The following is a 13,955-nucleotide window of genomic DNA, read 5'->3' on the forward strand; positions in this document are numbered from 1 at the left end:
AGGGTGCAGATGACAGACTCAATTCCTCCATAGAACTGTATCAGAGGCTCCTTAGGCAGTTTGAGCTTTCTGAGTTGGTTGGTTGGTTGGTTGGTTGGTTGGTTGGTTGGTTGGTTGGTTGGTAACTCACCCAGTGGTTTCATATAGATATTAAACATGAAGAGTGGGAGAGGGCCGACCCCTGAGGAACCCCACAAAGGAGGCACCTAGAAGTCGACCTCTGTCCCCCTGCCAACATCGACTGCATCTGACCAGAGAGGTAGGAGAACCACTGTAATATATTGCCTCCCATTCCCAAACCCTCCAATCAGTGCAGGATATCATGGTCGATGGTATTGAAAGCTGCTGAGAGGTCAAGAAGCACCGGGATAGAGGAATGACCCCTATCCTGGGCGCCCGCCAGAGTTTATCCATCAGTGCGACCAAAGCAGTTTCGGTGCTGTAGCCGGGCCTGAAACCAGACTATTGAGGGCCAGATAACCAGCTTCATCCAAGGACCATTGGAGCCGGAGAGCCACCATCTTCTCAACAACCTTTCCTAAAAAGGGAAGGTTGGAGTCGGGATGATAGTTGTTTAAAATAGCCGGACCCAGGGAAGGCTTCTTGAAGAGGGGACGCACCACAGCCTCCTTTAACAAAGACGGGAAGTACCCCTCCATCAATAAAGTGTTGATGACCACCTGGATCCAGCCTCGTGTCACCTCCCTACTGATCAAGACCAGCAGGAGAAACACAGGTCCAACAAACAGGTATAGTTTTTAGTTTTAATTATTAGATTTGTATTGTACATTGTTTTTCTATTACTGTTGTGAGCCGCCCCGAGTCTACGGAGAGGGGCGGCATACAAATTTAATAAATAAATAAATATAGGAGCTCACAGCTCCCATGGCCTTGTCCACTTCATCAGGTCCACTTCACATGATTGCTACTTTATTCCTTCCACATTTTATGACCATAACAGACAGGTTCTATTATGGCTAAACATCAAGGATTATTTTCTACTTAGAGGTCTGTCACAGCAGAAGGTACAAATTTATTCTCCATAACTCCGTACTGGAATACGGCTATCACGTCCCCCCCAGTCCTTTTTTTCTAGACTGGTTGCACTCATTTTCTGCAACTGTTCTTCATATGTTTTTGTCTCCAGGCCCTTAATCATCTTGGTTGCTCTTTTTTCGCACTTTTTCCAAAGTCTCAACATCTCTTTTGTAATGTGGTGACCAAAACTGGATGCAATATTTTAGGTGTGGCTTTACTAAGGCTTTATAAAGCAGTACTAAAACTTCACATGATTTTGAGTCTATACTTCTGTTTATACAACCAAAGATTATGTTCAGTTTTTTGTCTGCTACCACACACTGCTGACTCATGTTTAAGTGATCATTCACTAGGACTCCAAGATCCCTCTCACTTACTGTTTTTGAGCTAGGTTTAGCCTAATCCAGGGGCCAGCAACCTGCAGCTTCCAGCAGGAAGAGAGATAACTTATTTCCCATAGAAAACAGAGAGAGCCAGAAAACCTGGGTAGGTGTGGCTGGGGGGGGTCATGTGACTTGCTGGGAGTGAGTGACATTGAATTGGCCACACCCACTCAGGTTTTGTAGGTTCCAGTATTTTGTTTTCGGTGAGAAACAGATCCAAATGGCTCTTAGAGTGTTTAAGCTTGCCGATCCCTGGCCTAATCTGTAATTTTGTTTTTTTCCGGCACAGGTTTAAAACCTTGCTTTTCTCTACATTAAATTTCATTTTGTTGTATAGGGCTCATTGTTCGCATCTGTCAAAATATTTTGGGATCCTGTGCTTATCCTCTGGGGCAGCGGTCCTCAAACTACGGCCCGCGGGCCACATGCGGCCCACTGAGGCCATTTATCCGGCCCGCAGGTGAGTGACAGGAGCATATCTAATTTTCCATGAATAAAATGCGGTATTTTGTTAGTAACTAATATCAATCATCAAAAAAGTTGCAAAAGTTTTTTTTCTAATTTTGTCATCCAGTTACATTCATTTTCTTTTAATTAAATTCCCTCCTCAAAAAAGTACAACACCAATTATATTTCTAACTTATTAACCATTATGCCAAAGTGCTTCCGTCTTTCTTTATACATTTTTCTATAAGCCAAGAAAACCTTGTATAGCCAATCAGATGTTAACAAAAGAAAATTAAAAACAAAACATAAACATATATGAATTTCAGATTTCTTCCCCCCTCTAAATAGTATGTTCCCATTTTGTTTTTTACTTTAAAATAAGGTATGTGCAGTGTGCATAGGGATTTGTTCATAGGTTTTTTTTATAGTCCGGCCCTCCAACAGTCCGAGGGACAGTGAATTGGCCCCCTGTGTAAAAAGTTTGGGGACCCCTGCTCTGGGGTATTGGCTATTCCTGCCACTTTAGTGTATCTGCAAATGTAATGATATCCTCATCTATACCCTCATCTAAGTCATTTATGAAGATATTGAAGAGTACTTGGGCTAAGACCGAACCTTGTGATACCCCACTGCTTACTTCCCTCTATCATTTGGCATGGTCTATTATTAATAAACCATTGCTGGTTACTAGTAATAACTTTATTTGTTTCTAGATGTTCACAGACCTGGGTTTTGGCTAATTTTCCCCAGTATCTTCCCAGGTATTGGTGTCAGACTGATTGGTATGTGTTCTGCCGGGCTCTCTGGTAGGAGCCTCCCGAAAATTCAAGGGTACAAATTTCAGACACACACATAGGTTTGAAAATTCAAAACAATGTTCTTTATCCCAAAATTCAAAATAAACTAAGCACTCTTTTTGTATTGCAAAGAGCACTCTTCCCAAAACAACCGGGTAGTCTGTACAATTTCCCTTAAGCAGTCATTAATTACTGAGCTAGCAGCTGTGAAGAAACTTCACACCCTTTCTTCTTCTAAGTGAGACACACACAATGTTGCTCTGCTTTGTTTTCAAAGGTGTGAAAAATCAACAAACGAAGTCCAGAAACCAGCAACACAGATTCCTGACGAACTGCGATCAGATATTCTTCCACAACAGCCAAACCCACATGCTGCTATTTATAGCAGCAGCCCTAATTACTGGAGTCCCACCCAAACACAGGTGGCCTCCCTTATTTCCTGTAATATGTTCTTATTTGGTCTCTTCTATGCATAATTCTGCGCTTGTGTGGGTCCAAAACGTCATCATCTGAATCAATGGAAGATAAGGGAGATTGACTGCCTGGGCTGTGTGTCAAGCCCTCCTCTGCCGAGTCACTCCCATCTTCTTCTTCGTCCGAGGAAACTAAACTCTGAACTGATTCTGTTGGCAATAACACAGGCCTGTGACATGTTGAATTTTCCCCTGCATCTACTGCCCCATTCCCTGGGGCAGGAGCTGGACCAGAGCCAACCACAACAATTTTTATTTCTAGTTTGTCTTTCACTGTTATGTTTTTGGTAAGTTGGGCTCTACAGTAGTTTCTTTCTCTGTGGAGACTGATGCAAAGAATGATTTGAGCAGTTCTGCTTTCTCTCTGCTGCCTGTTACTTACTTACTTATTTATTTATTGGTTTTGTATGCTGCCCCTCTACGAGGACTCGGGGCGACTCACAACATATCAAAACAATATACAATACACATATCTAAAAAAATCCAATTAATATAGCTAAAAAAACTTTAAAAACTCTAACAACATTTAAAATCATTCATTTCCATTTACACAGCAAGACATACTACACTCGTCGGCCAGGGGGCTAGGGTCGAATGACCTGGGCAAATGGCCCCCTCGCCACAACCAAAAGATGATGGTCCAATGTCAGCTGTGGATCGAGGATGCCCAAGTTGTGGACCTTCTCTGATGGGGTCAAAAGTTCCCCCCCACTAAGGTAATGGACGGACAGATGGAGGTGTCCTTGGGAGTCAGAACCCACAGTCACTGTGGGCCACCAGTTTGACACCCTGTAGTAAATTATCCACTGACATTAGCCTCTGTCACTTGTAATTTTTCGCCTTTGCAGTCAAATATATTTATAATGTTTTTTTCTTCCATTCAATCATACCCATTCAATCCTTGCACAATGCCTGGACACGTCCTTTCAGATTTGTTGGCTAATATTTTCAGAAGTCATCTGCCTGCTTCTTAGGGCTGAGAGAGAGTGACTGACCCCAAATCACCTTGACTTTGTGCTTAAGGTGGGACTAAAACTCAGGTTTTCTGGTTTCTAGCCTGATATTTTTACCACTACACCAAACTACAGATAATCCTCAACTTACAACAGTTCATCTAGTGACAGCACTAAAAAACGGAACTTATTACCATTTTTCACACTTATGACCAGTGATACAGGTACGGTCAGGTACGCAGAATGGGTAGAAAAGATTTGGTCAGGTACGCAGAACCAGTAAGAAAAAAAATGATTTTTTTTTCTTTTTTTCCCTTCTGGGCTCTGGGTATGTTTTTCCTATCTCAGTAAATGAGGTTGAATGTGTATAATTTTAAAAAAGCTGTGCGTGCGTGTGTGTGTGTACATACACATTATATAGTAGATAATGTATACTTTTGTGTGCCTGTGTGTAATATGTACACATATGGCATATGTACTTAGAATTAAATAGTATATTTTGGATGTTCAGTAATAGTAAAGGAAATTATATCATTTAGAGGCGAGGAGAGGCTGGGCACGCTAACCCTAACCCAAACCCTTGACACGAGTGACGTCAAATTGGCCACCTTTAAGCCAGTCACATGACCTTTAAGCCATCTCCCTGGTCACATCATCAAGCCGCTCCCACCTGGTCACATGGTCTGCAAGCCACACCCACAAATAAGCCACACCTTCACTGCTTATGAGACCATTGCAGCATCTCCATGGTCACATGATCAAAATTCTGATGCTTGTCAACTTAGTCATATTTATGACGGTTGCAGTGACCCGGGGTCATGTGATCCCTTTTTGGTGACCACCTGATGAGCAAAGTCAATGGGGAATGCAAATTCACTTAACAACCATGTTATTAACTTAACAAATGCAATAATTTACTTAACAACTGTGAAAAGTCGTAAAATGGGTCAAACTCGCTTAAATGTTTCACTTAGCAACAGAAATTTTGGGCTCATTTGTCATCGTAATTCAAGGATTACCTGTATCTCTCAGATTTATAACATGAAACAAGGGAGGGAAAGCATCAGTATTTGATGTTATAGTTGTTGTTTGTTTGTTTGTTTATTTATTGATTGGTTGATTGATTGATTGATTGGATTTGTATGCCACCCCTCTCCGTAGACTCGGGGAGGCTAACAACAATGATAAAAACAGCATGTAACAATCCAATTAATAAAACAACTAAAAACACTTATTATAAAAACCAAACATACACACAAACATACCATGCATAACTTGTAATGGCCTAGGGGGAAGGAATATCTTAACTCCCCCATGCCTGGCGATAAAGGTGGGTCTTGAGTAATTTGCAAAAGACAAGGAGGGTGGGGGCCCTTCTAATCTCTGGGGGGAGTTGATTCCAGAGGGCCGGGGCCGCCACAGAGAAGGCTCTTCCCCTGGGGCCCGCCAAACGACATTGTTTGGTCGATGGGACCTGGAGTTATAGTTGCATGCAAAGTTAAATATTCTGACTACAAAAAAGTGCCAGCCTTTTTTTTTCAAGGTAGATTTAGAAAACAATGCACAATGAAAGTCTGGAGAAAGTCTCAAATTAAAGGGGTCTGTATGGTAAATGATTTAGCGTTACTAGATAAATGGTCAAAGCAATGGAAACTGCAGTTTAATGTTTCCAAATGTAAAATAATGCACTTGGGGAAAAGGAATCCTAAATCTGAGTATTGCATCGGCAGTTCTGTGTTAGCAAAAACTTCAGAAGAGAAGGATTTAGGGGTAGTGATTTCCGACAGTCTCAAAATGGGTGAGCAGTGTGGTCGGGCAGTAGGAAAGGCAAGTAGGATGCTTGGCTGCATAGCTAGAGGTATAACAAGCAGGAAGAGGGAGATTGTGATCCCCTTATATAGAGCGCTGGTGAGACCACATTTGGAGTACTGTGTTCAGTTCTGGAGACCTCACCTACAAAAAGATATTGACAAAATTGAACGGGTCCAAAGACGGGCTACAAGAATGGTGGAAGGTCTGAAGTATAAAACGTATCAGGAAAGACTTAATGAACTCAATCTGTATAGTCTGATAGACAGAAGGAAAAGGGGGGACATGATCGAAACATTTAAATATGTTAAAGGGTTAAATAGGGTTCAGGAGGGAAGTGTTTTTAACAGGAAAGTGAACACAAGAACAAGGGGACACAATCTGAAGTTAGTTGGGGGAAAGATCAAAGGCAACATGAGAAAGTATTATTTTACTGAAAGAGTAGTAGATCCTTGGAACAAACTTCCAGCAGACATGGTTGGTAAATCCACAGTAACCGAATTTAAACATGCCTGGGATAAACATATATCCATTGTAAGATAAAATACAGGAAATAGTAAAAGGGCAGACTAGATGGACCATGGGGTCTTTTTCTGCCGTCAGTCTTCTATGTTTCTATGTTTCTAAGTTAATTAATTAATTAATTAAATTAAATCTGATTTAATTTAGAAACCACCTAATTCTAATAGATTCTGGGAAGTTCACCGAAGCAAAATAAATGATACCATGCAGTGCAGAGTAAAGCCATACTCAGAATGGGGAATGGAGACATAAAAAAAAAAGAAGATAGCACCTTACCTGCTTCTGATATAACTTTTAGGACCGCATCAACATAGGTTTCTGGTTCATCATCGTAGGTAAGCTCTTTCCACTGAGACCAGTCTTTGAAAAACTCGTCGTAATTCTCACATGCTGGAACACCGCAGAAAAATTTCACCATTTTTGATGGAGGTTGCAAAACATTTTGCAGACTCCGAAGTACAGCGGGAACACAGAAGCTCTGTACCAATTCAGATGACAGTAGAATAACTATACACTTGCTGTTCTTGAAGAGGACCTGTTCCTCCGTGGAAATAGAGGCTGTGCTCTTCACTTTATAGCTCTGGATTTCTTGGGAGGAGTGCAAGAGACTCTGAAGATACCGGCACCATTCATCCGCATCCTTTTCATATACAATCAGCACATTGCAAGCATCAGAGGGTTGTTCTGCTGAAAAGCAAAATAAATTTGATCTTACACATGGGATTTTAAGCTACACTGATTGAATCAAATGTTAGCGCTGCTGTATAGAGCGCTGGTGAGACCCCATTTGGAATACTGTGTTCAGTTCTGGAGACCTCACCTACAAAAAGATATTGACCAAATGGAACGGGTCCAAAGACGGGCTACAAAAATGGTGGAAGGTCTTAAGCATAAAACGTATCAGGAAAGACTTCATGAACTCAATCTGTATAGTCTGGAGGACAGAAGGAAAAGGGGGGACACGATCGAAACATTTAAACATGTTAAAGGGTTAAATAAGATTCAGGAGGGAAGTGTTTTCAATAGGAAAGTGAACACAAGAACAAGGGGACACAATCTGAAGTTAGTTGGGGGAAAGATTAGAAGTAACGTGAGAAAATATTATTTTACTGAAAGAGTAGTAGATGCTTGGAACAAACTTCCAGCAGACGTGGTCGGTAAATCCACAGTAACTGAATTTAAACATGCCTGGATCAACATATATCCATCCTAAGATAAAATACAAGAAAATAGTATAAGGCAGACTAGATGGACCGTGAGGTCTTTTCCTGCCATCAATCTTCTATGTTTCTATGTTTCTATCCTGCTTCACCCCATCGCTACTTTGCTAGTGCAATACTGCCATGAACCCTGGGATGGGGAGTGGAGGGCCAGAAATCAAAACTACTCTGAGTGCCTACGATCGAAACATTTAAATATATTAAAGGGTTAAATAAGGTCCAGAGGGAAGTGTTTTTAACAGGAAAGTGAACACAAGAACAAGGGGACACAATCTGAAGTTAGTTGGGGGAAAGATCAAAAGCAACATGAGAAAATATTATTTTACTGAAAGACTAGTAGATCCTTGAACAAACTTCCAGCAGACGTGGTAGATAAATCCACAGTAACTGAATTTAAACATGCCTGGGATAAACATATATCCATCCTAAGATAAAATACAGAAAATAGTATAAGGCAGACTAATGGACCATGAGGTCTTTTTCTGCCGTCAGACTTCTCTGTTTCTATGTTTCTACCAGAGATATTGGCTGGCCGACCCAAAGACCACAAACATGGGAATGGAATGAGAACCATCACTGAGCCTGCCAAGCATCTAAATTGTTACCAAAACAATTTGTTTGAATACAATTGAACACCAGAAAGATACTATTGGGGAAGGACCTGGAAAAGGGAAAGTAAGGCAGTTTTCATATGCAAAACTCAAATCTGGATTTTCCCTAACATGTAATGGCTTGGCTCTAGTAAAGTAAAGTATATCTTTCGCTATGAATGCAGTTGAAGGCTCTTTCTTCCTAATTAATGAATTGGGACAGGTCCAACATTGAGCCGAATTGGCAGTAACAATCTACCCTGTTTCCCCAAAAATAAGACAGCGTCTTATATTAATTTTTGCTCCCAAAGATGTGCTACGGTCTTATTTTCAGGGGATGTCTTCTTATTTTTTTTAAATGAAGAAGAATTCACATTTATTGCTGAACAAAAAAAAAAGAACATTTATTATATACTGTATGGTGGTTGTCATCACAAATCAGCATAACCTCGAGGTTCGACTACTGTAATGCTCTCTACATGGGGCTACCTTTGAAAAGTGTTCGGAAACTTCAGATCGTGCAGAATGCAGCTGCGAGAGCAGTCATGGGCCTACCTAGGTATGCCCATGTTTCACCAACACTCCGCAGTCTGCATTGGTTGCCGATCAATTTCCGGTCACAATTCAAAGTGTTGGTTATGACCTATAAAGCCCTTCATGGCACCGGACCAGAATATCTCCGAGACCGCCTGCTGCCGCACGAATCCCAACGACCGATTAGGTCCCACAGAGTGGGCCTTCTCCGGGTCCCATCAACTAAAGCCTTCTCTGTGGTTGCCCCGACCCTCTGGAACCAACTCCCCCCGGAGATTAGAACTGCCCCTACTCTCCTTGCCTTTCGTAAGCTCCTTAAGACCCACCTGTGTCGTCAGGCATGGGGAACTGAGACATCTCCCCGGGCATATACAATTTATGAATGGTATGTGTGTATGTATGTGTGTTTAGAAAATGGGGTTTTTTAAATGTTTTTAGTAGAAATTTAGATTTGTTGTAAATTGTTTTTTCACTTTGTTGTGAGCCGCCCCGAGTCTGCGGAGAGGGGCGGCATACAAATCTAAATAAATAAATCAATAAAATAACCAGAAAAACGGTGAATCCGATCAAGAGTTTCATACTACTACCATACCATTATTTCCATGTACAACAATTATACTTTCTTCAAATATATGTTATATATGTTCTGTTCGGGAATGCTGCAAAATTCCGGATGTGAGGTAATTAATTAATTTACACACTCGGAATAGCATATTCAAAACCTCTTTCACCTGGTTTGTCTTTTCTTTTCTCTGACCTCCTAAATTTGGCAGTTAGCCAAGGACTATTCTCTACACCCCCATTATCTGAAGAAGTATCACTATCCATACTAACATCCGATGGATTTCCTATTAAGTTCTCATCACCACTGTCCTCCTCCACATCTCTTAAATGAGGGTAATTGACAGCTTCTACGTCTTCTTCCTCTTCTGAATCTGACATTTCCAAAGGCTGACAGGGAACACTCACAACAGCATGAGGTTATACATTTTGCAATATTTACATTTTGGTAAACTCATTCAATGAATCCAATCTCTGAGATAACATGTACAGTGATACCTTGTCTTACAAACTTAATTGGTTCCGGGATGAGGTTCTTAAGGTGAAAAGTTTGTAAGATGAAACAATGTTTCCCATAGGAATCAGTGGAAAAGTGATTAATGTGTGCAGGCACAAAATTCACCCCTTTTGCCAGCCAAAGCGCCCGTTTTTGCGCTACTGGGATTCCCCTGAGGCTCCCCTCCATGGGAAACCCCACCTCCGGACTTCCATGTTTTTGCAATGCTGCAGGGGAATCCCAGCATCGCAAAAACGAGCGCTTCACTGGCAACAGAAGTCCAGAGGTGGGGTTTCCCAGCGAAGGGAGCATCAGTGAAATCGCAGCATCACAAAAACATCAAAATCCTCAAAACCCCACCTCCGGACCTCTGTGTTTTTGTGATGCTGCGATTTCACTGAGGCTCCCCTCGCTGGGAAACTCCACCTCCGGACATCCGTTGCCAGCGAAGCGCCCGTTTTTGCCCTGCTGGGATTCCCCTGTTGGGATTCCCCTACAGCATCACAAAAACATGGAAGTCGGGAGGTGGGGTTTCCCATGGAGGGGAGCCTCAGGGGAATCCCAGCAGCGCAAAAGCGGGTGCTTCGCTGGCAACTGAAGTCCGGAAGCGGGGCATCCCAGCGGCGGCAGTGGGTTTGTAAGGTGAAAATAGTTTGTAAGAAGAGGCAAAAATATCTTAAACCCCGGGTTTGTATCTCGAAAAGTTTGTATGATGAGGCGTTTGTAAGACGAGGTATCACTGTAATGCATTGATGCATTCACACAATGTCACAGTTAGCATGAGATAAATCATAAAACAAAGTTCAGGAATATTACTTTATCCCATTGTTTTGCAATGCATGTACACTACAAACTCTGTGATTGTTTGAAAAAAATGCATCTGTACTACCAGTCTCTAAGTGTTAGGAGGAAGGGCAAGTAGTAAAAATGAAAGTGAAGCCTTCTAAGCAGCTTAAAAATATATTAAAAAGCAGCTGTCATTTCAGATTCATCACAGCAACACCTGTTAGAAGGCATCCACTCACCTGCTGCCCTACTATGCATTTCACCTTGTTGTATCACTACTATATCGCCCCTGTCCCGTTAAAGTGAATGAGATGATCGGTGAGTCAATAACGGGTCAGAAGCAGCGCCATTTGCCTTTTTAGCAGCTGCACACAGTAATGGATCAAATTTAACTGTAGTTGACAAAAAAAACCTTTTCATATACACTACTGAGAAGCCAGGCTCCCCGATACTTTGGGGCCTTTTATTTTTTCTACTTAGATGTAGAACTTTACACGTCTTCCTGTTATATTGCATACTATTCATTTTAGCCACTACTAAAGTAGCTTTACTACGTAGCTTCTGCTCTGGCAATCTCACACTACTTACCAGAGCTTACAAAACTTTTGCCAGACCCATCCTCGAATACAGCTCATCTGTTTGGAACCCATATCGCATCTCAGACATTAACACCCTTGAAAATGTCCAAAGATACTTCACCAGAAGAGCCCTTCACTCCTCCATTCGAAATAGAATACCCTATGAGACTAGACTTTCAATCCTGGGCCTAGAAAGTTTAGAACTAAGACGCCTTAAACAAGATCTAAGTATTGCCCACAAGATCATATGCTGCAACGTCCTGCCTGTCGGCGACTACTTCAGCTTCCACCACAACAACACAAGAGCACACAACAGATTTAAACTTAATATTAACCGCTCCAAACTTGACTGTAAAAAATATGACTTCAGTCACCATGTTGTCGAAGCGTGGAACTCATTACCGGACTCCATAGTGTCATCCCCAAACCCCCAACACTTTACCCTTAGATTATCTACAGTTGACCTATCCAGATTCCTAAGAGGTCAGTAAGGGGCGAGTACAAGTGCACTAGAGTGCCTTCCGTCCCCTGTCCTATTGCTCTCCTATATCTCCTATACCTTTCCTCTATTCCTATATCTCTTCTTCTATTCTTTCATTGATATGTTCTATTACTATACCTTCTTTTCTATTATTTCTTAGATATATTTTACTATGAGTATCTCCTCTATGGTTCGGTCCCACAGAGTTGGCCTTCTCCGGGTCCCGTCGACTAAACAATGTCGTCTGACGGGACCCAGGGGAAGAGCCTTCTCTGTGGCGGCTCCGACCCTCTGGAACCAACTCCCCCCTGAGATTAGGACTGTCCCCACCCTCCTTGCCTTTCACAAACTCCTTAAAACCCACCTCTGCCGTCAGGCATGGGGGAACTGAAACATCTCCCCCTTGCCCATGTTGTTTTGGTGTTAGATTGATTGTGTGCTTGTTTTTTAATATTCTGGGGTTGTTTTTTATGAATTTTTTTGCTTAACATTGTAATTGGATTGGTGGGTATTGGATTTGTTATTATGTATTGTTTTTACTTTATTGTGAGCCGCCCCGAGTTTGCGGAGAGGGGCGGCATATAAATCCAATAAATCTAATCTAATCTAATCTATAACCTTCATCATGTATTTTACTATGTGTATATAGATATATACCCACTAAAACCCTCATTGTGTATTGGACAAAATAAATAAATAAATAATAAATAAATAAATAATAAATAAATAAATAATAAATAATAAATAAAAAAAAATAAATAAAAAATTTAAAAAATAATAAAGTCAGTTTAGATTTTTAAAAAAAAAATCTTCTTTTTCACCTCTAAAGTATTAATCACTCTAGCTAGAAATTATATTCATTACATGGATCCTTTAGCTCAGAGGTCCCCAACCTTTTTTGCACCAGGGACCGGCTTTAAGCTAGACCAGTTTTCCATGGCCCGGTGGGGGGGGGGGGGAGAGCTAGCTGTCAGCGGCGCCGTAAAAGGGGCGATCAAGAGAGGAATGGGTGAATGAATGGACGGAGGGTGGGAAGGAAGGAAGGAAAGAGGGAAGGGACAGGAACAAAAGAAGGGTGCAAAGGAAGCAAGGAAAGGTGTGAAAGGGGAGAGTAAGAGAGGAAGGAGTGAAAGAAGGGAATGAGGGAGGAAGGAAGGGAGGAAGGAAAAGGAAAGCAAGAAATGGAGGGAGGAAAGGAAGGAAAGAAAGAAAGAAAGAAAGAAAGGGGGAAGGGACAGGAACAGAGGAAGGAAGCAAGGAAACTTATGAAAGGGGAGAGTAAGGGAAGAAGGTAGGAAGGAGAAAGAAAAGAAGAAATAGAGGAAGGGAAGGTAAAAGAGAGAAAGAAAAAGAGCAAGAAAGAAAGCAAGAAAGAGAAAGAAAGAAAGGCAACTTCAAAGAAAGGCTCACTGAGCATCTCTCACTCTCTCTCTCTTTCTATCCCTCTTTCTTTCTTTCTCTTCTTTCTCTCTCTCCTCTTCCTTTATCTCCTCTCTCTCTCCCTCTCTCTTTCTCTCCCCCTCTCTCCCCCTTTCCTCTCTCCCTCTCTTGCTATCTCTCCCCCCTCTCCCTCTCTCTTTCTCCCTCTCCCTCTCTTTCTCTCTCTCCCCCCTCTCTCTTTCTCTCTCTCTCCCCCTCTTTCTCTCTCTTCTTCTCACTTTCTCTCTCTTGTTTTCTTTCTGTCTCTTTTGCTTTCTCTCTCTCTCACTCTTTCTTGTTTTCTTTCTCACGCTCTTTCTCTCTCTTGTTCTCTCTCTTGCTATCTCTTTCTCTCCCCCCCCTTTCTCACTCTCTCTTTCTCACTTTCTCTCTATCTTGCTGTCTGTTGCTCTCACTCACTCTCGTTCTCTCTCCATTCTTCTCAGCGATGACGCGCGCACGCCCTGCCCGCCTCACCTTTGCGAGAGCACTTTCGCCCCGGGCTCTCAGCAAGGGGGTTTGGAGGAGAGGCGGGGCCGGCGAAGGTGATATTGAATGTCGGGGGAGAACGGGCGGCTGCAAGCGCTCCCTATCCCCCTGCTAGCCCACTCGGAATATTCAAAATAAGAAAAGCCTTCGCCGGCAAAGGTTTTTCTTATTTTGAATATTCCGAGTGGGCTAGCAGGGAGATAGGGAGCGCGTGCAAATACCCGTTCTCCCCCGACATTCAATATCACCTTCGCCGGCCTCCGCTGAGGAAAGCCTTTGCCGGCATTTCCTCTCGTTGTCAAGGAGGCGCAGCGGCGGGCGGAGAGAGGGAAGGAGGGGGGGGGCAGCGGCGTCCCTCCTGGCCTTGGCGGGCCGCCCA

At 42.4% G+C, this 13,955-nt stretch overlaps 1 protein-coding gene across 3 annotated transcripts in view; it reads right to left on the reverse strand.

Annotated features, from left to right (window-relative positions):
- PIK3AP1 (phosphoinositide-3-kinase adaptor protein 1) overlaps positions 1–13,955 on the reverse strand; it is a 95,188-nt gene that overhangs the window by 71,071 nt on the left and 10,162 nt on the right. For 2 of the 3 annotated variants that reach the window (XM_070752104.1, XM_070752106.1), the window contains exon 2: positions 6,699–7,109. In XM_070752104.1, the coding sequence (XP_070608205.1) occupies positions 6,699–7,109 (411 nt within the window). The remainder of the gene's footprint in view (positions 1–6,698; positions 7,110–13,955) is intronic. The other variant, XM_070752105.1, reaches the window with a different exon arrangement.

This window comes from Erythrolamprus reginae, chromosome 5 (genome assembly GCF_031021105.1).
Source record: "Erythrolamprus reginae isolate rEryReg1 chromosome 5, rEryReg1.hap1, whole genome shotgun sequence".
Taxonomy (NCBI): domain Eukaryota; kingdom Metazoa; phylum Chordata; class Lepidosauria; order Squamata; family Dipsadidae; genus Erythrolamprus; species Erythrolamprus reginae.